Source organism: Gossypium hirsutum, chromosome D10, assembly GCF_007990345.1.
Source record: "Gossypium hirsutum isolate 1008001.06 chromosome D10, Gossypium_hirsutum_v2.1, whole genome shotgun sequence".
Lineage (NCBI taxonomy): Eukaryota > Viridiplantae > Streptophyta > Magnoliopsida > Malvales > Malvaceae > Gossypium > Gossypium hirsutum.
In genome coordinates, this window is record NC_053446.1 from 2,080,046 (window position 1) to 2,105,219 (window position 25,174).

General features: G+C 30.7%; 2 protein-coding genes across 2 annotated transcripts; one reads left to right on the plus strand and one right to left on the minus strand.

Moving 5' to 3' along the window:
• Positions 1–3,038: 3,038 nt before the first annotated feature.
• LOC107937740 (protein GID8 homolog) lies at positions 3,039–7,780 on the minus strand. The gene is made up of 7 exons (XM_016870699.2): positions 7,627–7,780; positions 7,400–7,490; positions 5,828–5,987; positions 5,627–5,733; positions 4,548–4,679; positions 4,316–4,472; positions 3,039–3,456 (listed from the first exon to the last, which is right to left on the minus strand). The coding sequence occupies exons 2-7, from the start codon at positions 7,451–7,453 to the stop codon at positions 3,335–3,337; spliced, it is 732 nt and encodes a 243-aa protein (XP_016726188.1). The 5' UTR covers positions 7,454–7,490; positions 7,627–7,780; the 3' UTR covers positions 3,039–3,334.
• Positions 7,781–17,141: 9,361 nt separating this feature from the next.
• On the plus strand, positions 17,142–22,621 carry LOC107937749 (serine carboxypeptidase-like 31). Its single transcript, XM_016870709.2, has 10 exons — positions 17,142–17,485; positions 17,824–17,931; positions 18,036–18,131; positions 18,348–18,440; positions 19,646–19,728; positions 19,830–20,120; positions 20,218–20,348; positions 21,155–21,250; positions 21,347–21,452; positions 22,271–22,621. The coding sequence occupies exons 1-10, from the start codon at positions 17,185–17,187 to the stop codon at positions 22,415–22,417; spliced, it is 1,452 nt and encodes a 483-aa protein (XP_016726198.2). The 5' UTR covers positions 17,142–17,184; the 3' UTR covers positions 22,418–22,621.
• Positions 22,622–25,174: the final 2,553 nt, after the last annotated feature.

The window sequence follows — 25,174 nt, forward strand, 5'->3', positions numbered from 1 at the left end:
CCGTAGTTTACAATGACTTTGAATATACTTTTTTTTAAGGTTTATTATAATTTAATTTACTTGAATATGTTTTTTTTTAAATTTTTTGAACAGTTTATTATAATTTAGTTTAATTTTATTTATTTTTAAAATAAATTTTAAGGTTTTGAATTTTTGGATTTATTTTTTATAAAATTACATTTGTTTTATAGCGAAGAAATTTCAAAGCTTTTTTTAAGAATTTTTTAAAAAAATTTAAATTTTAAAGTAAATAATAAATAACTGGATTTTGTCACACTCATAATGTGGGTGAAAATTGTATGTAACAAAATTCACAAAAAAACATATAATATAACTTTAGTTGAAATGATAAAATTAAAAAATAAACAAAAAATTAAATATTATAATGTTTTGAGTTCGAATCCTGGGCAAATATTTTTCTAGATTATATATAAAAAAATAAAATTACTTTCAAAAATAATATTTATTGCTTACTACAAATGAGAAGTTTTGGATAAATTCATTGTTAAGTTAGTGATCTTGTTGAGGGTGACACCAACTCAGTAAAACACTTAAATATAGTAATAGATAAATAAATAACTCATATATTGTAATTTTTTGAAATATTTTTATATAGAAAATTTAAATTATTTTTACTATTTTAAATCTAAAATGTTTATTTTTATGTTCAAAAAATAAAATTAATTATAAATTAAATTAACAACAATACTCAATTTGATTCGAATAAATATCGTTTAAAAACCATCGAAAAATCATTATTCAAATAGATTTTCAATTTCTCGATTTTTTTCTAACCCTAATGCCATGAGTGCTTTTTAACTTATTTAAGGGTTAATTATAAGAGAGGTTTGCAATTCAGATTTTTTTTTATTAATTTTTAAACTTTAAAATGAATCAATTGCGTCATTAAAGTATCGATATAATTTTATCAATCAAATCTTTCTTTCAGTCTAACCGGCAACGTGGGTGTTAAATGCTAATTCAAATATTAGATAGAACATATTTTAAATATATAGATTAATTTTAAAAAATATGCATGTATCTATTAAATGGACAACTTAAAATTTGATGTGTTAAAAGAGTTTCATTAAAATTTAGTAGAGCTATTTATTTAACACGTTAGGTGATCCAATTTACCTAGGAGATTGATACACACATTTTTCAAATTTAATCCATGTATTCTAAATATGTTTTGCGTCAAATTCAAATGAATTGGTCTAGCTAACAACTAGATTAAAGACTTGATTAATATGATACTAATAATTAGTATCATATCAATCGAGAATCATTTTGAATCTCTTTAAGAATGTATGATATAATTAGCCTATTATTTAATCATAACTTCTGTACATCTCTAGTGGGATTAAAAATAATCTTATATTTTGTTTGGGTTAAAAATCTACTCATTTCAAATTTATTCTCTATTTTTATTTTTAGAAATTCAGTCTTTAAATTTCCCGAGATTTTAATCAATATTTTTAAACATATACTAAATGTTTTATTAGAACCAAAATATGAGAAAGCAACAAACGCTACCTAAATTCCTAAAAATATAAATTTCGGATTAAATTCTGAATTTACTAAGAATACGTGGACTTATAACATATTTTATCATTGTATATTTATAACGATTTGGAAAGATCTTGCATAAAAAAAAGTGATACTACCATCATAGTCTGGTCTCTTTGCCTATACTATCCCTTTTTTATTTCACTTCTTTTTCTCTTTACTTTAGGAAAGGAATTTTAGCATCCCTATGTATCACCATTTTCCATTCATTCTTTTCTCCCCCTTTTTGTTTCTTTCTTAATTTCATTCATTATTGTTCTTTCGTTTTAATACCATTTATGCTTCCCCAAAAGGCTCTTCGAGTTTTTTTTTTCAAAAAATGGTTCAGGGTTTAATGGAAAAGCTTGAATGGGCGAGTAGTTATGGCAAGAAACAATGCAGAAACCTTTTTTGGAAAATGAAAGCAGCTTTGAAGAGAAGAAGCAAAAGGCAGTTCAAGTTCCATTATGATCCTTCAAGTTATGCTCTAAACTTTGATGATGGTTATTGCCATTGTGGTGTTGGAACAAGTACAGTCCAACTTGCTAGATTGCAGGGATTTTCAGAGTGTGAGAATGTTATTTGGGTTTATGTTTTTTGGATCAAATTGTAAAAAAAAACCAGTCTCTTTGGTTTTGCTTTCCATGTTCTGTTTTTGTTCATCTTGTTTCTGTAGAAATAAAAGAGGGTAAAGCTTGCAGCTATGGTTTTTTGGGAGGTATCTAGAAGATGGTTTTCTTTTTCAATGGTTGCATTTTCTTTGGTTAAATTGTGAATTTAGTCCCTCTATCTACATTTTTTGTTGAAATAATCAGACAACTTTACTTTTATAACGCCATTTAACTAGTTTAAATTAATTAACATCGTCAACTAAAATTATCTGCGGGCTCCTATAATCTAAGTCAGATTACATTTTGTCTCTTCTATTTAAAAAATAAACAGGTTAATCCTTTTCGTAAGATTATGAACAAATTGATCTTTCTATTAAAATTTTTATCTATTTTTATTATTAAGTGCTGAAATAGCAACCAGTCGGTAACACTTGACATATCACGTGTACCTTATGTTAATAGCAACCAGTCGGTAACACTTGACATATCACGTGTACCTTATGTTAATATGGAGGGACTAATTCAAACAAAAATGGATGAAATTTTTAACAGAATGGTTAATTTACTCTTTAATCTAAGATACAAAAATTAATTTACCTATTTTTTTAACTAGAGAAAGTAAAATGCAATCCGACTCATAATACAGGATTTCTATTTTTTTTCCTTAAAAAATATCTATTATGATATGGATTTCTTTTATATTGACAGTGGTGCTTTAACATTATAACCGGAACAGTGGATCAAATTCTGTCAACGACCAAATCTCAAAATTGAGCTAAAACCACAATTTGACCCATTCTTTATCCTCATTTGTTGACCCCGTTTCTTGGTAACAAGTTAAAATCCAATATATTAGAGCAAATACCATGGAGAAAAACATAGCAATAACAATTTTGTTTTGGTTGCTTCAAATTGACTAATGGAATCCCTCCCCATTCAAGGGATAAAATGCATGATCATCAATTGTACAAATGCACTAACTTCAACTTGGAACAAAGTAAAATACCAACCAAAAGGCAACTTAATTCTTCTAAAAATGAAGATAAAACATCAAATACATCATAACAAAATAGCATGCATCCAACAAATTCCTAACTTGATTCCATTCAGTTCTATCTATGTTTCAATTTCAAAGCAACTATAGACTCATCCATAGTGTCTTTCGAACCTTTGTTTCAAACCGTGGGATCTTCGAGCGTGGCATTTGACAAATTGTTTATGCGAGGATAAGCAGCTTTCTCATCAAGTTGATTCTGAGCCCATATCAGCATCTTTAGTAAGCTTGGAAGCTTCGGGTCTGTAAATGATCGAGCAGGTTAAGAACATTTTATTATTTCTTAATCTCAAAGTTTGAATCAAACTGGGACATGTAGAGGTATTCAACTTAAATGACTAAAAAAGCATTTGGTAAACCATGGAGGGCCTTGTACTATTAAGTCAAATTGCATTTTCCCCCCTCTACTTAAAAAATGAGAAAATTAGACCCTGTACACTAGATCAAAGAGCAAATTGGTCATTCCTGTTAAAATTTCATCCATTTGTACAGTTAAAACTGACATGGCTGACGAAATAACCAAACAGTTACATGTGGCGTGCCACGTATAACTCACGCTGATGTACAAGGACTAGTTTTTAATAGTAAAAATGGACAATTTTTAACAGAATGACCGGTTTGCTTTTTGATCTAACATATAAGGACTAATTTGCCCATTTTTTGAGTAGAGGGGGCAAAATGTAATCCGACTCCTAAGATAAGGGCCTCCATGGTACTTTTACCTCAAAAGGTTATACAGACGACCAAAACTGATGCATAATTTTGATATTTACCCTCAAAATAAAATAAATTCAGTAACCAAAGTACATCTGATCGTCGAGATTAAGGCTTCTATGACCTTTTCGTGTCTACTATGTACATAATAGGCACTGTATTCTAACTTAATGATGGCAGTACCGGTTGAAGGACAAATAGACATAGCTGCATGAATATTGCTACTTACAACGAGGGAAATACACAGTAGCCAAGGTAAAAAAAGTTAACTTGCTAAAACATGTTGGGAGACCATGGTATTAAGGTCACAACGTCTTTAATTACTTGCAATCTATTGTTGGCTCCCCAAAAGTAGATAAATAATGAAAATAAAAGACAACACACAGACCTTTTTCATGAGACTGGCTAGTAAGAATGGCTGCATTCACCTCGCTTGCTATCTTAAGGCGTTGTGATATGTCCAAAAGCTCTGCAAGTGGGCAGTTTGAAACATCTTCAAACGCCAGGAGCGAAACAGTCCTCTCTAATTCTTCTAGAAAGGTTTGCTGCAGAAAAAAAATGTCATCTTAGATTCAAATATGCATAAGAAAGTTCTCATTGCATTAATGAAGGATAGTTACGTTCTCTTCTCCCCTCGGTGCAAGCTCTTCCTGAGCAAACTCCAAGGCTTCTTCTATTTTTCCATTTCGAATCAATTCTATCAATCTCTGTTGTTGGAGATGGAAAAAGAGTTGTGGGTTTGTATCCAATATCTGCAAAGAAATGAATCTCGAGAAGTGAAGATAGTTTCAAAAGAATATTCATATCTGAAACGAATCTGCTACCCTTATGACAGACTTTCCAAAGTTGCTTAACTAACACCGAAGACGGGATTACTAATTTCAAATCGAAATATTTAAACATATGAGTGCCTCCTTCTAACACCTAATTGCTCTCAATACTATTGCCGACGAAAGACAAGAAAAACAACTGTATTTAGAAGTACAACAAGATCCTAATAATGGATTTCATAATAGTTTATCTAGCTATGACTAAAAACAAGATATCACAGGTGTAAAATTCTCTAACTAACTCTTATTACTACAAACTCTCTTTCCCATTGCGCATCATTGCATTAATAAGATAATGGTGAAAATATGGCATAAGTCCCTGTACTTTTTAAAAAATTCTCTAACTTTTATTTCAGGAATTTAGTCCCTCTACTTTTCAAATTTCAAAATTCAAGTCCAACTGTTAACACAGTTAATTTTTTTTTTGTTAAATTTGTTTGTGTGACATTTTGAAATTAAATTTTAAACTCATTTGATAGCCATGAAATTAAAAGGATAATGTTGTAATTAACCTGAATTTAACAAAAAATTTTAACTGTGTTAATAGTTGGACCTAAATTTTGAAAATTGAAAAGTAGAGGGACTAAATTCCTGGAAATAAAAGTACAGGGACTAAATTCCAAATTTTCAAAGAGTATAGGAACTTATGAAATTTTAAACTAACATAATTCTTTCTTATTAGTACAAACTCCCTTTATCTTTACGCACTATTACTTCTTCCATTACATTAATAAGAGAAGTTCAGATTTTCATAGAGACTAGTGGAAGGAAAGAATTATAGTAACGAAGAATGAATGATATAAAACAGATCCGTGTTCATTTCAGAACGTAAATGCATAGCTTAACATCATTGTAAACAAGGATCGTACCTCGGGATTTAAATCGTTAACTTTCTCAATAGCATCCTCAACATTTCCACATTGTACAGCCTTTTTAACAGCCATGCGATCCGAGATTGTTGCAAGATCAATATCTGCTGTTCAATAATAAGGAAAAATAAAACTTATACTTTTAAGGACAGTAAATTTATAAAGAACAAGAGTAAAACATTTGTTTTCTTCATAGGATACGTTCGGTTCCAGATTCCATCCGGAATTTTTCAGCAGCTTCAACATAACCCTCCGTGACAAGAAAATTCATCACCAATTTATTCATGTCTTCTTTCCTGATTTTAACATCATTCAATCTCTTTTCCCACTCTTCCCTTGTAATCACTTTCTTTGAGGTTGCCTATAAGTGAAACAATTTGAAAACATAAGTAAATCAATGCCTTCAAGCAAGATATAAGTTCAAGGTAATCATGTCTCTCATGCATAGTATTTCAATACAAACCGAAAATTGACAATTCAAAACAAGAATAACTAAAACTAAATTTCTCTTTATCAAGATTAAAGATTTCATTTGCTTCAACAATATCAAAATGTATAATCTAATACATGAAATCTTACATATTGGCATAGATATCTTAGAATTAACTTCTGAGGGTAAAAGCACCATAGAGGCCCCTGTACTAGAAGTCAAATTGCATTTTGGCCTCTCTACTACAACAAGGAACAAATTAGTTTCTTTACGTTAGATCAAAGAGCAAACTAGTCATTCTATTAAAAATTTTATCCACATGTCCCTGTTCGATTATTCCACCTGCCGCACCAGATTTTAATAGTACAAATGGATGAAAATTTTAACAGAAAAGACCAACTTGTTCTTTGATCTAACATACATGGACTAATTTGCCCATTTTTTTGAGTATAAGGGGTATAATGCAATCTGACTCATAGTACGGGGCCTTCCATGCTACTTTTACTACTTCTGAGCTATAAGTTACGACTTCAAATTCTTATCAATGAAACAATTTGAAAACATAAATCACTTCCATCACATAAACTACTACTTCAATGCCTTCAAGCAAAGATTCCATTTCAAGGGAATCTACTATGTCTCTAATGCGTCATACTTTTTTGGTACATATGAGCGTGAAAAATTCACTTAATACACGCTCTAGGATGCATCACACCTAAGAAATCATTTTGTAAAAGTCTTATGAGAGCAACAAGTGGATCATTAAACTTAGTAACCTCAATATCAACATTATAACCTAAAGAAGCTAGGAAATCTGCACCAAGAATTCGCCTCTCTCATGCATCACACTTGAATACAAGTAAAATACAGACAATTGGTAAATATTCCATTGCTTCAACAATATCTAAATGTAAAATCTAACACAAAATCTTTACATATTGGCATAGCCAAGTTTGAAATAACTTCAGAGCTATAAATTGCAACTTCAAAATTCTTATCGTTAAAACAATTTAGAACCATATATCACTTCCATCATATAAACTACTAATTCAATGCCTTCAAGCAAGATTCCATTTCAAGGTAATCTATCATGTCCCTCATGCATAATACTTCAACACATATAAACATTTTCATTGCTTCAAAAAATATCTAAATGTAAAATCTAATACACAAAATCTTACATATTGACATAACTAACTTTGAATTAACTTTTTGAGCTATACATTACAAATTCAAATTCTTTAAAAACAAAAAAAGAGAGTAAATGATTAAATTATCCCTGATTATCAAATTAAAATTAAATAATAATAAGAGGAAGAAGAAGAAGAAAAAGGGAAATATACCATTCTTTCTTCAATTTCAGCTAATCGACGAATCACAATCCAAAACAGTGACATCAGTGCTCTACCTTTAGTCCCATTAGATTTCCCAAACCTTCTCAAATATAAAAAATAAAAACACAGAATTTTTACATTAAAAAGATTTCAACTTTTTAATCTCCCGAATCCACCGAACAATTAGTCAACAAAAAATACCCTTAATTTTGCAGAAATTAGGAGAAAGAAGATACCTTAGAGAGATAGATTTAGAAATAACTGAAATTGCAAGGCGTAGCTAACTTAGAATATTAATTAATAAATGATAAAAAGATTTGGGTTTATTAGTATTTGGGTTTCAAAAGAATTCTTGCTGCAGCAATCCTTCGTTTTCCCTATTTTTGCAGCGCCGCTTTATGATTGCTTCAGATAAGGGTTAATTCCATAAAAGGTACTCAAACCATGATTAAAATTTTAATTTGGTCCTAAATTTTAAAACATTCCAATTCAATGTTTAAATTAAATTTTTAGTAATTTAATATTTCGATAAGACCAATAATAAGTGTTTTAAAAATAAATTATACTTCAAATTTGAGAATTTAATTGAAAATTTTTTACATTTAGAAATCAATTTAAAAGTTGGAACTTCTGTACAATTAACCAAAAAAGTTGAGAACTTTTTGTAAATTAACCCAAAAATAACATTTTGGGTTTGTGAAGATGACTTGTTTATTGGGCTATGGTGACTGAGTTGGGCTAGGAGACTCGGTCTAGTGATTCTATTAACTTGACTCAGTCAACTTGGACTTCAACAGAGTATTGGGTAATTGATCCTTTCCTTGATCCCTCATAGTAAATTCCACTACAATTAGTCTTATTATTTTGAATTCATTATTTTTCTTTTATCAAAACAAGCACATATTGCAATTTTTTGAGGATGAGATGAGGTACTCAACCTTGGTATTTTGTTGGTATTGTTTTGAATTTTAAAAACTCTAACTTTTACAAATTTTTTAATGTTTAATTATATATTTTGCTCGAATTTATATGTGAGTTACATCGGTATCTATCTACGTATGTTTATTTTTTTCTCTAAATTATTTATGTATTTGAAGCTCATATCTCATATTTTGGTTCCAATATATGGCGGGTATAAGTACTTTAAGCGACATAAAAAGTCTTAGTAGCATAAATTGAGATTATTGAAGTAAGTTGGGGCTTGAACCTTGATATCATTTGCTAGATTGAATTGCAGTTGTTGTTTTAAAATTTAAGAACTCTAATTTAATCTAATTGTTACAAAATTTTTAGTATTTAATTATATTATATTACTTGAATTTACACGTGAATTATATCAATACTCGTCTGAAATAGATATGTTCATTCCCCAAATTCGTTATGTCTCATAAATACAACATAAATTGAGATTATGAGGTAAGCTTTGTGCTACAAAAGCATGTTAAATTGTAATAGGCCGGCTGCTTGGGGCTAGGTTGAAAGCTTTTGCTATTATTTTACTTATGTACATGAATTATTGAAAATCCTATACAAACTAGAATTAGTGGATGCATCAACCTCACTCCACCATTAAAATGAAAAATGAATTTTGCTTTTCTCAGTTGATTATTGTTTGTAGACCATAAAGGGAGAGTGGAGGGGACAGTAGGGCGTGTTTCCTTTTTATTAGGGGGGCTGTATTTTGGAGATTTTGATTTGTATTATTTAGCCCTCATGGTCCTCACTCCTTACAACTTGATAGAACAAAGCTTGCTTTGAGTTCTTGATCTTGAAAATACATATGCATCCAACTACACTCTACAGGGCACTACATACATACATACATAGGAGAGTCTCATCTCACTTCATAATTGCAGGTGATTTTGCTTAGTGTATTAAATTAGGTATGCAAGCTAGGGTATCTAAATATAGATGAGAGAGGATGGTGCCATTGTTAGATATCTCCTAGTAGCCTTACATGATACAGTTTGGAAAAGATTTTGTTTCTTAGGGAAGGTGGTTTCCACGTAAATCTGAAATGTGATAATAGCTAAATGATTTGATTTATGTTTAGTTGATTAAATTTGATAGGAAATTCTCGATTGAGTCTTAGTTCAGTTAGTATCGATATTGTTATCAGTGTAAGAGGACGTCGGTTCGAGTGAGCTGAAGCGCATTATTCTCTTATTTAAGGGTTGGGGAGAGACTATAGGTAATTCTAGGCATTGTCTCAAAAAACAAAGACTAAGAATCGTGATACTACATTCATATGAAATGAAGTAAATAAATAAAATTATTAACCAAGAAACTGTTCAATGCTTCATTTTTGGATATAGTTGACCGAGGGAATGGTGATCTGGTATTATAGAGGTCCCTGTATTAAGACTTGGATTGCATTTTACTCTCTCTACAAAAAAAAGGGGGGCAAATTAGCTCCTATACATTAGATTAAAGAGCAAATTGGTCATTCTGTTAAAATTTTCATTCATTTCTATTGTTAAAAACTAGTCCCTGTACAGTATGACGTACACATGACATGCCACATGTCACTGTCTGATTATTTTGTCAACCACACCAGTTTTTAACAGTGCAAATAGATTAAATTTTTAATAGAAAGAACCAATTTATTCTTTGATCTTACGTATAAGGACTAGTTTACCATTTTTAATAGACGGGTAAATACACAATTTATTTGTTGTGTCGAATCTAACAAGAAACAAAGACAATTTTAAATGTTCATAACCAATTGGATTTAGGGATGGCAAAACCCGAACTGTTCGATGGATTCTGAATTGATCCACTTCGTATGGAGCGGTTGTAGTAATTGTTTGTCTCACCTCGACCCGCTCCACTATATGAAATTACTATTTTATCTTTGTATATATAAAAATATTAAAATGGTAAAAAACGTAATAACATAATATTGAAAAAAATCCATATATTTTATGTTTAAATATTTTTTATTGAAAAATTATATTTAAATATTTACTTATCTTTAAAAAGATTGAAAATATTAAAAATAAATAGCAAATTTAAATTGAAGTGCAGCGGGATGGGACAAGAATGGAGGTGGTAATGATTTTTAAGATTATACATGCATAGTAGAGCGTGGTAGGTGGTGGAACAGATGGTACCGATTGTGGAACAATGATGGATTTAACAATATTGACCCTGCCCGCTCCGTTTCTGTCCCTAACTACATCATTTACATCTCTTTGAGATCCAATACATCCAAATGGAAAGGATACTATGGTCCTATTAGGCTGTAATTTCATAATAATACTTTTTCACATGCTTGGCTAAATGCTCAAGGAAAATAGCCAAAAGCTAGCTTGTAAGAATTAATCATGTGAAACTTTTGGTTTATCCGCAATCCATTCCCCATGTTAGGTAGGTCAAATAAGTGCTGCAAATGCTCTGTTCACTTTTGTTAGTGGCAGTGGAAAGTAGAAACCTTCAAAAGCACAAAAGAGGAATAAGAATGGAAATAATATTTGAGGATCATAGATAGGTATTGGCTCTATTGGTTCCTTGGTAGCATTTTATAATTAAATTCAGTGATGATCAAAGTGAAAGTAGGTCAAAATTTGGGGGCTTGCCTGTGCTAGCCAAAAAGGGTTTCTCTAGGGAAATTCAGCCATATTTTGATTTTTTAAAGCATTAATATTAGAATTATTCTGCTTGATTTAATATAATCAATGACTATGCTGCTACCTTGATGAGAAGCATTTCAAATAGTCAACATTCAGAAAGCAGTTCAGATTCCCTTCAATTTATATACACAGTTATGAGATAAGTTCATCCAGAAACCTTTTCAAGATAGTGTACTCTTATCATCTGGTTGTCAATGCATAAGTTATTATGTCATCATGAAAATTGATAATGCTTGAGCCCCCACTAAAATGAGAACAAACAAATAAGAATTGTGCATTTTGCAATCAATTTTTGTGGTCAAACAATTGTGGCAAAAGAATAAATATATTATCATTTTACACAATACCTGTTCTTAAGATGTTATGTGACAGATAGATTTTTCTGAAAGATGAGGCTTATCAGAATCAGATTTTTGGTCCATTGGAAATTTTATACATAATATGTTCCACATGCCATTTGTGTCTTCTCATGCTTCAGAATAGTCAGACAACAATTGATTACCAATATCACCCACCATTTTTTCATAGGCTCTTGTATGTGTAAAACTCTATAACATAGGTCAAAAGGTACTGGGTATGAATGGCTTAAGCACTTTTTTTCTAAAAAATAGAATCACAAATCTTATGTCTTGTAGTGAGAAGAACTATTACATTGTTTGTATCATGTGAAGAAGGAATAACACTACTGTGCTCTGTATAGGCTTCATATTATAGAAAACCAAGAAAAGGGTATAGGTATTTTTTATATGTTAATTTGTTGAGAGGTTTTCTTGGCGCAGCTTAATCATGTAGGCATCAAGAGGGGTTATACAATTGTACCAAACTGTTCAAAGTGTATTTGAATTGATTTTACCAATCAATGTACTAAAGCACTTTTAATCTTGCCCCTTTCTGGCAGCAATATGTCTTTTAAATGATATATATTACGGACTTGGATGTAAGTATCAGATATAAGTACATGTTTGGCATGGATTTGGAGCGTTCTTGGAAGATCATATCCATTTCCGTGTATGTGTAAGTAACATAGAGTAGAACCACTTAAACTTGGTTTCTCTTAGAACAAACAACCTTCTGCAATCTTTCTCAAGGTTGCAGGCAAATTTACCTTAGCTGATAACAATGTTGATTGAGAATATATGATAATAGGGATGCACACTCATATATTAGTTAAAACAATAATGCTTTCTATAATGAATTTAAGCAAAGATCTGCCCTTTTCTTTTTTTAACACTATATACATTCATGATTACTGGAAGTGGATTGATGCCAATATGAACGAAAAAAAGTGTTTAGTACAGGGATTAGGTGAACATCCATTTGGCCAATATAAATTAGGTTGAGGACTTGACTAGCCAGTTTTGCTTTTTAGGTGCCATCTCTTGGTGCAAAAACAGGATGAGCACTTGTGTGATGAATGTCACTACTACAATAAGTGAAGCAAAAAGATTTAATGTTATTTTATCTCATACTTATTATCTAGCTAAAGGGAGCATTTGTCATATTACAATGGGATGGATCAGCATCACATCTAGCTATTATTTGTTTATGTTTCACTAATGCTTTTAGAAGGAGTGCTTAAACTAGTTATGGAAACTTTGTTTAGGACTATCTTTGATGCATGTGATGATGTTATATATCAGTTGGGATTAAATGCATATCAAACAGAAAATAAATAAATAAAAGTTAAATCATTATTTGGGGTTTGAATTTGACAATTTTTTCACATTAGAGTTTGAACTTTTATTTTGGTTTAAGTTAGGTTCTGAACTTGACAATTGTTCCCACATTTAGGCCTCAAATTTAGGGTTTTCAAAAACTAATTTAGACAAAAAAAATTCAAGCCCCAACGTGAAAATAATTGCTAAATTCAGGGTCTAACTTGGATTGCAGAAGTGTGGGTATAATTGCCAAGTTCTGAACCTAACTTGCGGAGGCAAAGACCGAAGGCACGCCTTGCCTCCCTCCACCAAGGTGGTAAATTTGCTATAGAAACTTTTTAAATTTTGTCAAATCATAAGTTAGTATAATGATAAAATTATACTTTAATCCCAAAAAAGAATTATTATTCATTTTTAACCTCTTTAAAGTAATTTTTTAGCTTCTTCCTGCTAACTTTGACAGAAAAAAAAGAGAGTTTAAACTCCAATATGATTTAACCTTAAAAAAAAAAGACATAAAAAATTCACACATTGAATACCTATGGTATGTTTTCCCCATCTCATTATTCAATGAATTATAAAGTTGGAATCCAGGTCATTTGTTCAACAGCCTAATTGATGGTTCCTTCACCACCTGGGGTTCATCAGATTCAAGAGTCATAACGCACAAGGTTCGCCACAAAAACTTCATTTTTCAACTTTGTGATGATGAAGATGCTTAAAAACAGTTGGTTTCTCTTTCTACATTTCAGAAGAACCACTACTAGTTTCGAATATGCATGCCACCATGTCTTTTCAGACATATTGGCTATACTTCTTGATAAGATAATTCATTGGCAATAAGGTAGTCATTTCTCATGAAGATACTGCCATGTTCTATTGCAGTCTTTGTATAATCATAGATGTGGGCCATTGTGGACTCTGCAATAGTCTCTCTGACCCTCAAATGATTTAACCTCCCATCTTTTTCTTAGGACAGTGATGCTAACTTAGAATAAGATTGATAATAGTAATACCATAGCATTCAAGGTCCTCATATTTGGTAGTTGTTACTTTTAGTACTTGCAGTGCAATTGGTAAATAATTGATACAAGCCAATGCCTTAACTCGTCCTACCTTTTTACAGCACTGCAATTGCAATTAGACTTGATTTATTCGTTGTATATGCAGAACTGAAAAAAAAAAAACAACCATATTGTTTGTATGTTTGTCAAAGAAGCTATTTATTTCAGCACCATATTCATGCATACATATATATTAAGAATCTATGCAAGTATGTATCGTCTTTGTTAACAATTGTCCCTTGGTTTGGATACGTTGAACATGTTTGATCTCAGCTTTCATGGTCAGCCATTCCATCATTGAAGTGAAAGAAAAATGGAACACCGAGTTCGAGTACGTATAATAGTAGTCAGGTAATAGTTTTTAGGTTAAAAGCTAACCTTTACAAATGTACTTAAATTAAGGCTAAATCTTAAAATGGTTTCAAAAGGTTCAAATAAGGGTTCTCATATGTCGTATATTATATTTCAAATTATGTTGCAATTGCTTCTTTTTTTTTCCGGGTAATATTTGATTCAAGTGTCATATGTTTATCCTAAATATATGTCAGTATTTACTTAATTTTTTCTACAAATTGAATTGAATAAGTACCTGAAAATCCCTTATAAGCCTTTATTTAACTATTTTAAAAGGTTTGATTCTTAGTAGCAATCTAATATAAGCATTTAGTAGAATGGATAAAATTCTTCATGTGCTTTCCCAGTCAAAGATTTATGTTCAAACTTCAAGTTAAAAGTTACACAGTTGAATTCCCATTATTTTGAACATTATTTTAGACATTGGTACAAGAGTGTAGAAAATTGAAACCAAGGACTTGTTCCATCATATCTCCATGGACCGTCTGTCTAGTTCTTAATAACCTTTGATCCTTTTGACTGAATGAATATGGACTTGTTTGAATTACCATTTAAATGTGCTTGTTCCATCATACCATTTAATATTTGAAGGATTTGGATAAAGGGAAGTTTACCTATCTTATTTTCTTGGAAGATAATTTCCACATAATCACAATAAAAGCTTCTTACCTTTTCAGGTGCTTTTTTTTCCCTTTTAATATCCTTGCTTGTTTATCTTTATTGCACTTATTTATATGTATTTCTATGGAATTTCTTTTTATATATTTCGAGGATGATATTTTTATATATTCATGTCTAAATATGTAACTGATATGAATATTTTTAACAAAAATGAAAAGTCAATTTAGGTAAAAGTTTCAAGAAGGTCTTTATTTGTCCTCTCTACTAAAAAAATGAGTAAATTAATCTTTGTATGTTAAATCAAAGAGCAAACTAGTCCTTTTCGTTAAATTTTTCATCCATTTCTAATGCTAAAAACTGGCGTGACTGATGGAATAACCAGACAATTACACATGGCACGCGGTACATGGACCCATTTTTAATAGTAAAAATGGAAAAAAAAATTTAACAAAATGATCAATTTGCTTTTTTTTAGTGAAAAATACAAATACCATAGAGAGTTAAGCTATGTTGACAATGTCGAAAGCACCGCTAGACTTATCACTATCAAGAATCTCAATTAACTCCAAAAGAGCTGTTGTCAAATTTTGTACCCCTTCCAAGTCAGTTGGAGCCATCTTAGAAATTTGATCAACAACATGATTAGCTTCTCTAGAGATGTGTCATAGTACCCAATGATCTTTGTCTTGAAGTAGTATCTAAATACGCCTAATCAAAGCTGAATTCTGATTAGTTGAAATTATCCCTTGGATTGTCTGGACTGCTTCTAGACTATCAATTTGGATCAAAATTCTATTCACCCTCCGTTCTTGTAGAATGGACGAACTATCTAGAATGCCCCATAATTCGGCTTCGAAAGTTGAGCACACACTCAAAAATTGATTAAAGCCCAAAATCCATTCCCTTAGGTGATTTCGCAACACTTCCCCTGCAGCTACAAAACTTATAGTCAAATTAACTGTCCCATCAATATGTAAATGAGCTCATTTATCTAGTAAAGGCTCCCCCAAGTGGAGGTACAACTTTGATTAAAGCCCACATAACTCCTTATGCGTGGACAAAAATTCTCTCACCCAAGTAATGGAAATTTTAATAATCTTATCAGCTTTTCATGAAAGGCTTTGGAAAAACAAATAAATTTCTATTCTTCTAAATACGCCACAAAATAAGATCAAACAAACTTGTTCAATTAACTTCCATAGAATCCATCAAGCTCACAAGATTGTAAAGTCACATAATCCATATAATCATTTTACTTTTTAATCTAATGTATAAATATTTATTTATCTAATTTTTTATTAAAAATAATAAAATATAATTCAACTTTTAATATAAATATTCCCTCTATACTTTTGGCCGTCAATTTATTGGTTTCATGGAATGGATAAAATTTGCAAGTCACTAGTAAAAGGGGATAAAGTGCATGGATTGCTGGGATAAAGTGAGTGTAAAACAGTAAATTTATTGGGTTTCATGGGAGTGGATAAAACTTGTAAGGGCCAGTTTTTCATTGCTTAAAAAAAACACTTCTGACTTCAAAAGTACTTTTAGAAGAAAAGTTGTAAAGAACAAGCTGCTTTTGGCTGAAATTTTTAAAAGCACTTCTGAAAAGAAGAAGCTAAAAATTTTAGCTTTTCCTCTCTCAAAAACACTTTTGGTGTTTAATTACTTTTTCACCCCTCCAATAACATAGTACTTTCTTTTTTTTCTTGGTGCTTAATTACAAATGTGTTAAAATCATTAATTAAAAATAAAAAATATTTTTTTAAAATACTAATTATAAACATTTAATGATTATATTTAAATATTTAAAATATAGTCTATATATTCTAATTAAACTTTATAAATAATTAATATTTATTGCTTAAAAATATTTAAAATTTATATTTCATATATTAAAATATTAACAAGTTATAATAATTTTTTTTAAATTTTTTTTCAATGCGAAACACTTAAATTTTAAACTAAATTTTTCAAAAGTACTTTTTCACAGCACTTTAAAAGCACTTTTCAAAAGCATTGAAAAACTGTCCCTTCCTTCACATAGTTACTCAAAATTTCCAAGACTTTTTTTTGTTTAATCAACAAATAATCACAGATTGGATACAAGTAGTATATCTCTTGTTAATTTTAGAATCAAACTTTTTTCCATAGTATTGATAGTGATCATTGCTTTGATAAATAATAAAGATTACCATGATTATCCATGTACTTCACATTACCATGATTCAACAACCCAACAAGAGATACCCACTGTCCTTTGAACACTCTAGAAAACTGTCTAAAATCCATGTCAGATATTGCCATACAATCATATATAAAAAAAATCAAGGTGCCACCTAAGACAGTTTCTTCTTTATCTTTGTACTTTTGTAATAGTTCATATACCGAAGCAGTATAAATAGATATGTCATCTTCTTGCTACTCATCATCCATCTGATTTGTATCTCTCTCTGTAATCAAACATGGATTTTGGGCTAAAAGTGGTTGTTTTCATTATGCTGGCTTTTGTTTCAACCATATCATCAGTACTTCCTGTCACTGGTGGTAGCCATTGGCGGTGGTATAAGAAGAAGGGATTGAGTTCCCTAGGAAATAATGATGATCATCTCGTTGCCAACTTGCCTGGCCAACCGCCTGTTGATTTCCGACATTATGCTGGCTATGTCACTGTGAATGAAAAAAATGGAAGAGCACTTTTTTATTGGTTCTATGAAGCTATGTCTCAGCCTGATGAAAAACCATTGGTGCTGTGGCTTAATGGAGGTAAGATTAATATAGATTAAATTGTTTTGTTAACCTCTTGGTCCAGTGTATAATATGCATATTTATATATGTGTGTGTGTATATATATATATATCTTACCTCCATCTATAAAGGAGAGAAAAAAGAGAAAGCTATCACAGATTTCTTCACTTTCAGAGTGTTGCCTGGTTATTAGACAGACCGGGGCCATATAAATGAACTTTTTTGTTGAAATAATTGATATAATATCATAAGGTATAAGATATCATGATCATTGTCACATGTTATTGCTTAGTGGAGGTCATTGTTTTTCCTTTATTCTATGCTCTCTAATAAGCTGACAAGTTTATATGTTTCAGGTCCTGGGTGCTCTTCTGTGGGATATGGTGCGACTCAAGAGATTGGTCCTTTCATAGTGGACACTGATGGCCGTGGAATTAAATTTAATAACTTCTCATGGAATAAAGGTGTAAAAGTCGACAACTTATCGTTTTCTAGCCACTTGTAGAACTTCTTTATGTAATGCTCTCACCTATACTAAGAATTTTTTTTAATGTCTATGATGATGCAGAAGCCAATATGTTATTCCTAGAATCTCCAATTGGTGTTGGATTTTCATACTCAAATACTTCTACTGATTACAAAAATATAGGAGATGAGTTCACCGGTGAGTTTAACACCAAAAACAAAACTCTCTTGCCTGCAAATTACTGCTATTATCTTTTGTTCCTCACAATCTATATACATGCATGAAAAAGTATGTGTAGCTTCTATGTATATAAATCATATATTAGCAGCTTTTGATCATTATTCAGATTACCAGAAAGATTATTCTTGTATAACTGAATTATGCTTGTTTCTGACATGGATTTACTTATACCAGCAAACGATGCTTACACTTTCCTGCATAAGTGGTTCGTGATGTTTCCGTCGTATAGAACACGATCCTTTTACATAGCTGGGGAAAGCTATGCGGGTATTACTCTGAAAACATTACTTTTTAACTCAATAGAGTGATTCTCAAACCATATTCCGACTGAACCGAAATCCCTTGCCCTGGAGGAGTGCCCCCATCCATGCCCCTTCAATAACATAATGTCAAGAATTGCTCTATCAGTTCAAACTCGAAGTCCATTATATTATTTAATCATAAAAATATTATATTATAATATAAATATAAAAAATATATTAAATTATTTATGTTTAGAAATTTAATAGAAAAAATATAATAGCAGTAAATATATTTAATTAATATTAAATAGAATTAATTATTTTTAAAAATAAAAAATTGACACACCTAAATGAGCTTTGTTTAATATTTACAAATATAGGTGTATTTTTGTAAGCTTTTATTTTGAGCCGGGCTGGGCTTGAACAACTATATACGCCCATAAGCCTATCCTGAATCTGACTCAGCTCGACTTATAAATACTTTTAGATTTAAAGAAAATTTCAACCTATAAACTTCATTTTTTTTAATTTTTTTTCAGATTCAATATTTTTTCATCAATGAAAAAACAAAGTATATATTAATGGGAAAAAATATATTGAATTTGAAAAATAATTTTTAAAAAAAATGATGTTTCATATGAGGTTTGCTTTAAATTTAGAGATGTTCATGAACCGAGTCAAGTTAAATTTAGGTCGAGTCTATGCATAATGTCAATGAGGTATTTAGTTGTTCAAGCCCGACTTCACACGGGATAAAAACCTCAAAACTTGCTCAAATTCACCTAAATTTGCTCAAACCTTTTCAAAATTTTGGATGGATAGTTCAATCTTTGAACATGTATGTTTAAATCTAACTTTTTAATCATACAATAATTATTATATTTATTATGTAATTTATATATAAAAAATTGTAAGACATAAAAAATAAAAAATTAATTTTTTGGTTAATATTTCAAATTTAATTGGAAAAATCAATTTTTCAAATTTGATATAATAAATTTGTTGAGGCAATCTTCAGTACTATTTTTATTTTTAATTTGTATAAATTAAAAAATTATAGTATATTTAATTTTTATTTTTAATTAAAAAATTAGGGTTATGTTATTCAAGGGCAAGGATAAGAGCACTCATCCGAGATAAGAGATTTCAGTTCATTTCGACTCGTGAACAATCCATAGCTACTCAAAATAAGTATATGTTTGAGAATCATTCAACTCTTGTTTTTCACAGGCAAATATGTGCCAGAGCTGGCTGATCTCATTTATGACAACAACAAGGATCCTTCACTTTATATTGAGCTTAAGGGTATTTTGGTATGGTACTACTCAATCTGGTCTTACTTTTCACACTAGACGATGGCTTGCTTGCTTGGCTGGTTACTCAAGGAGCTGAAAATTTCCTACATGTGTAACAGTTAGGTAATCCAGAAACAAATGATGCTGAAGACTGGAGAGGCATGGTGGATTATGCTTGGAGTCATGCTATAGTATCTGATGAAACTTACAAAATCATCATTGAGAGCTGTGATTTTAAGAGCAATGATACATGGAGCAGTGAAATTTGTAGTCAAGGTGTGGCTGAAGTACTCAAACAATATCACGAGATCGATATTTATAGCTTATACACTCCGGTATGTATCAGAGACACCGCAGCTTCCGATGACCGATCGATGCCGCAAGTCATGATGAAACGAACATCCAATATGGTGGGTGATATAAATATCACATGCTCCATTTTCTATAATACAACATATCACCTTATTTAAAACAAAGTTTCTGACATAGTGGTTCCATGGTTACCAGATACCAAGGATTATGGGTGGCTTTGATCCTTGCCTTGATGATTATGCAAAAGCTTTCTACAATAGACTCGATGTTCAAAAAGCTCTTCATGTTAGTGATGGTCACCACCTCAAGAACTGGAGCATCTGCAAGTAATAATGCTTTTACACATATCTTTGCGACGATTATAAGCTTATAACTAGGTAAAAGTATCACAGAGGCCTTTATATTAGGAGTGATAGCATTTTACTTCATCTACTTAAAAAAAATGGGTAAATTAATCTCCATACATTATATCAAAGAGCAAATTGGTCATTATATGTCAGTATAAGGTACATGGGGCATGTGGTTATTTCGTTAGCCATACCGATTTTTAACGGTTAAAATTGATGAAATTTTTAAAAGAAAAGACCAATTTTCTCTTTAATTTAACCTACAACGATTAATTTGCCCATCTTTTGGGTAAAAGGGAGTAAAATGTAATTTGACTCATAATACAATAGCCTCCATGATATTTTTACCCCTATAACGATTGTTGTTTTTAGGGCTAATACATATGGAGGAACTTGAACTAGAAAAATTATAACTATTTGGTATCTAATATTTTTTGAATCTAATTAGTATGTAAATATAGAAATTATAAGTCAACTTGGTACCTAAACAACACATTGCTAAAAATAATTTTTATTTTTATATTTTTGTCACATATCAAATTGTAAAACTGTCACGTGTGTCATTATGCAATTAGTTGTTCACATAATATCTAATGATGTTAGTCTAGCACCTAAAAAAACATACCATGTTGACTCACAGTTCTCAAGTTTAGATATCACTTAAGTACTCTATAAAGAAATTTTAGTTGCCAAGTAAATTCGCCAAGTTGGAATAGCTGCGTATATATTAACTCTTGTTTTCAAATGCTAAATTTAACAGTGTTGTTCCCTTTTGCTATATGCAGCATGACTATATATTATAATTGGACAGATTCAAAACCATCAGTGCTTCCCATATACAAAAAACTTATTGCCGCTGGAGTTAGAATTTGGGTCTATAGGTAACTTTCATGTTTCAAAACAGTCCCCTAAACATTCAGATTCTCTCTCTCTGGATATATACACATCTGATGGTGGTTGGTTTGTGAGTGGTTTAGTGGAGACACAGATGGAAGAGTTCCTGTTTTGTCCACCAGATACAGCATAAGTACATTGGGGTTGCCCATAACTAAGACATGGAGACCATGGTATCATGAAAAACAGGTATTGATGATGACAATTATACTGAAAATGGAAACATCTGGCTTAAGTTTTAACTATTAATTTAATCATATTCTACCATGGTGGCTCTATTTGTGACATCATGAAATAATGCCCACCTTGTTATAAAAAAAATAATTAACTAAACCCTACCATGTGATGGTTTTAGTGGACTAACACTAAAAAAAAAAAAAACCTCTACTTTAATATTATTTTTTGAGATTATTATCATCAGATTATTGATTCTCTAAAGTTGGTGTTGTTTATCATCATATTATTGATTTTCACTTAATAATCCATCTTTCTCTACATATAATATAAATGGGACTAAGTTACTTTTAGTCTCTAAATTTAATAACTTTTTCTAATTTACTTTTTGAAATTTTTTGTTTATATTAATCTTAAAATTTACAATTTTTTTTCAATTTAGTCTTTAAAGTTAAATTCCATTACAATGCGGAGACATGACACTATAAGATTATGCCACATCATGGCCTAAAAAATTTAAAAATTATATAAATTCTAAAAAGTACAATAAAAGTATTATTTTTTAAAATGATCATGTAGTGTAATTTCAAAGTGCCATATTATCATTCCTTTAATAAAATCTTAAGTTTAGGGACCAAATTAAGAAAATTTGTCAAGTTTCAAAATTAATATGGACAAAAAAAGTTGAAGGACTAAGAAAAAATTACCAAGTTCAAGGGTTAAATATATACCCATTGCAAAGTATCTCTCTCTATATATTGGTTGTGCACCATGCATAGCACAAGCTTGTCTTTACCATCTTAAGTATATTTTTCATTTGTTTTTGTGGACAGGTGAGTGGGTGGTTCCAAGAATACAAAGGACTAACATTTGCAACATTCAGAGGAGCTGGGCATGCAGTGCCTTGCTTCAAACCAAGCAGTTCACTGGCTTTTTTCTCATCTTTTCTCCTTGGGGAAACCCCACCTTCCTCTAGATAAAAGTTTTTTTTGAGGATTTTGGTCTTAGTATTGATGTACTATATATATATATATATGAGCAGTGGTGCATGGGAGATGAGTTAAAACCCTAAACTACTATTGAGAATATAATAAGGCAAAATCAATAGGAATGCCTTCAGTTGTAAGGCAATGCTCCTTTTTTGTAGCAGAATAATCAATAATAAAGTGTCCCTTTTTGCACTATATTGTATTTATCTCATTACAAATATATAAATTGACAATATTTGATGACTAATTGCATAAAGCAATCGAAATGTCTTGTAATTTTGTGGATGAAAAATTTCATTAAGAGAATCCTATTCTCTTGTTTGTTAAATTCAACTTGATTTAATTTCGAAATTAATTAAAATTTAATAAGAATAATGAGATTATTGAATACCGAGAGTTTTTTAAAAAAATTGCTCTAACGTGTACGCATGAAATTTAAATTGTGATTCATATGTATATATAAAATTTAATTTTGATTCAATTGTACACATTTAAAGAAATGAATACATACATTTATTTTCATATTGAATTTTTTATAATTGTTTGTATATGTAATATATCAATGTAAAATGGTGTTAATTTGATAATATTGTTAGTGATTTGTAAAAATTGAATCAAATTAAAATTTCATATATAAAATCGTACAAAAACGAAGTTTATGTATGACATTGCACATTAGATCAAAGTTCATATATAGTTTTGATATTTATTCGAAAGTAAAAATCCTTGATTATGTTTGATATTGCAAGTTAGGCTGCTTTTGTTTCACTGGAAACAACTTACGAAAAATGATTTCTAGAAAATGAATTGATTTTATGGAAAAGCTTATATTTTTTTGATATTTAGATGATTCTGTGTAAAATATTTTTTGTTGTTTAGCAAATTTTCTTAAAATCATTTTCTAAAATTTGTTCTTTGTGAAATGAACATAACATAAACATATTTGTTACAAAATATTATAATACAATTTCCTTTTGACAATCGAAACTTATTTTATAATAAGATAATATTTTGTAATAATCAATATCATATATAAACTTGATAATAAATAATGTCTAATTAAAACTTAATTTAAATTAGATATATTATGTAAATGCCCAAATTTGCCCGTGCCCATAAAAAAAACCAAGAAACAGAATAAAAAATAATAAGCCCAAAAAAATTTACAAGCCCAAAAGAAAATTTATTACAAACCCAAAATACAAAACCCTAGCCCAAAAGTTACCAGCCCACAACCTAAACTAATTCAGAAACCCTAACACTGTGTTTGGTTCGCCGTATTACCCAATCCATTACGCCCCGATTACGTGCGTATTACATTACGCCCCTATTCCGGCGTTTGGTTCGCTGTAATAGGTATTACGCGCGTAATCGGTTACGCCCCTAATCCCCAAATTCCCGTGTTTTCCAATCCCTTCCCAAATCGCTGTATTAGCTATTACTTCCAGCCTCCCTCCCCATCTCTCTGTTTTACCCTCCCTCCCTACCCGACCCTCTCCTCTTCCGTCCTAATCATTTTCTCCTCCCATTTCCCACTGCTTCCGTTGATTATTCTGTCGTCATCGTTTCTTCTCGTCTCGGCGTCTAATTTCCCTTCCCCATTTCCTCCCAACCCTATCTGCGCCGCACACCAAAACTCTCTCTTTTTCTCTTCAATATATTCACAAAATTGGAAATTCCTGATAGCTTAATCCATTGAAAAAAGAGTGAAGCGTTTTTCGGGTCATCACGTAGCATCCAATATCAGGTGAGTTTTAATTCTGACCTAAAATAATCTGCCAATTGTAGTACATGTATCTCAATGTTTTTCCCAATTGTAGATAACCCCTCTGCATGCTTTTCTCTTTACTTTTTTAAGCTTAATCGTCACCTTAAGTGTTACCTGTTTTAGTTCCTACAAGTTAATTTCTGCTGAAATTGCTATTTTATTTTATTCATTGTTGCTTATTTCATCGAGATTATTGTGTATATGGATGCACTGCTTTTAAAGCTGCTTTCATTGGAATTATTGTATAATTGCGCTTGTGGCTTTTTACTCTTCAGTAGTTTAATGTTGATTTCATGGTTATGAATCTTTTATTCTTCAGTAGTTTTAGTTATAGAACAAGGTTATATTAGAAAAAGAACGAAGCATAAAACGAATATTAGACCAAAGAAAGAAAAAAGATGGCAACTGAACATTTGTAATCTGCAATTTTCTCTTTTACTTCCATTGTTGCCTCTGCATAATTTTCAACTTTACTTAAAAGGAAAGAAGAATATATTCCAATAGGGATTCAATTAAAAGGGTAGACCAAAAATGGAAAGGCAGAGATATTGGTCTGGGATTTTCATTTTGTAAAGCTAATTGATGATTGCTCAACTTGTCCACTATCAACCCCTATTTTCTGTCACCAATTAAAAGAAAAAAAAAAGAGTCAATGATTTCATCAAAAGATGTGGCTTTTTATTTGATATCATAGATGTTTGATCCTATTTTTATTAATAAAATTCATCAAAAGAACATTTTCCTTGTGCAAGAATTCTCCATTCAAGACTACCAGAATATATTCCATTTATATGGACAGTGACATAGCCATTAACAATGTCAACTAGAGTTTGCTTTTAAAAATATATAAATACCAAGAATTGTGTTCACCATTGGTGTGCATAAAAACTGAGAAGGAGAGAGGTCTTACATGATGAAAAGAGTCGTGTTTGGTAGCCAATGATGACTTGCCTGCATCTTTCAAAGAGGTTCAAAATCTC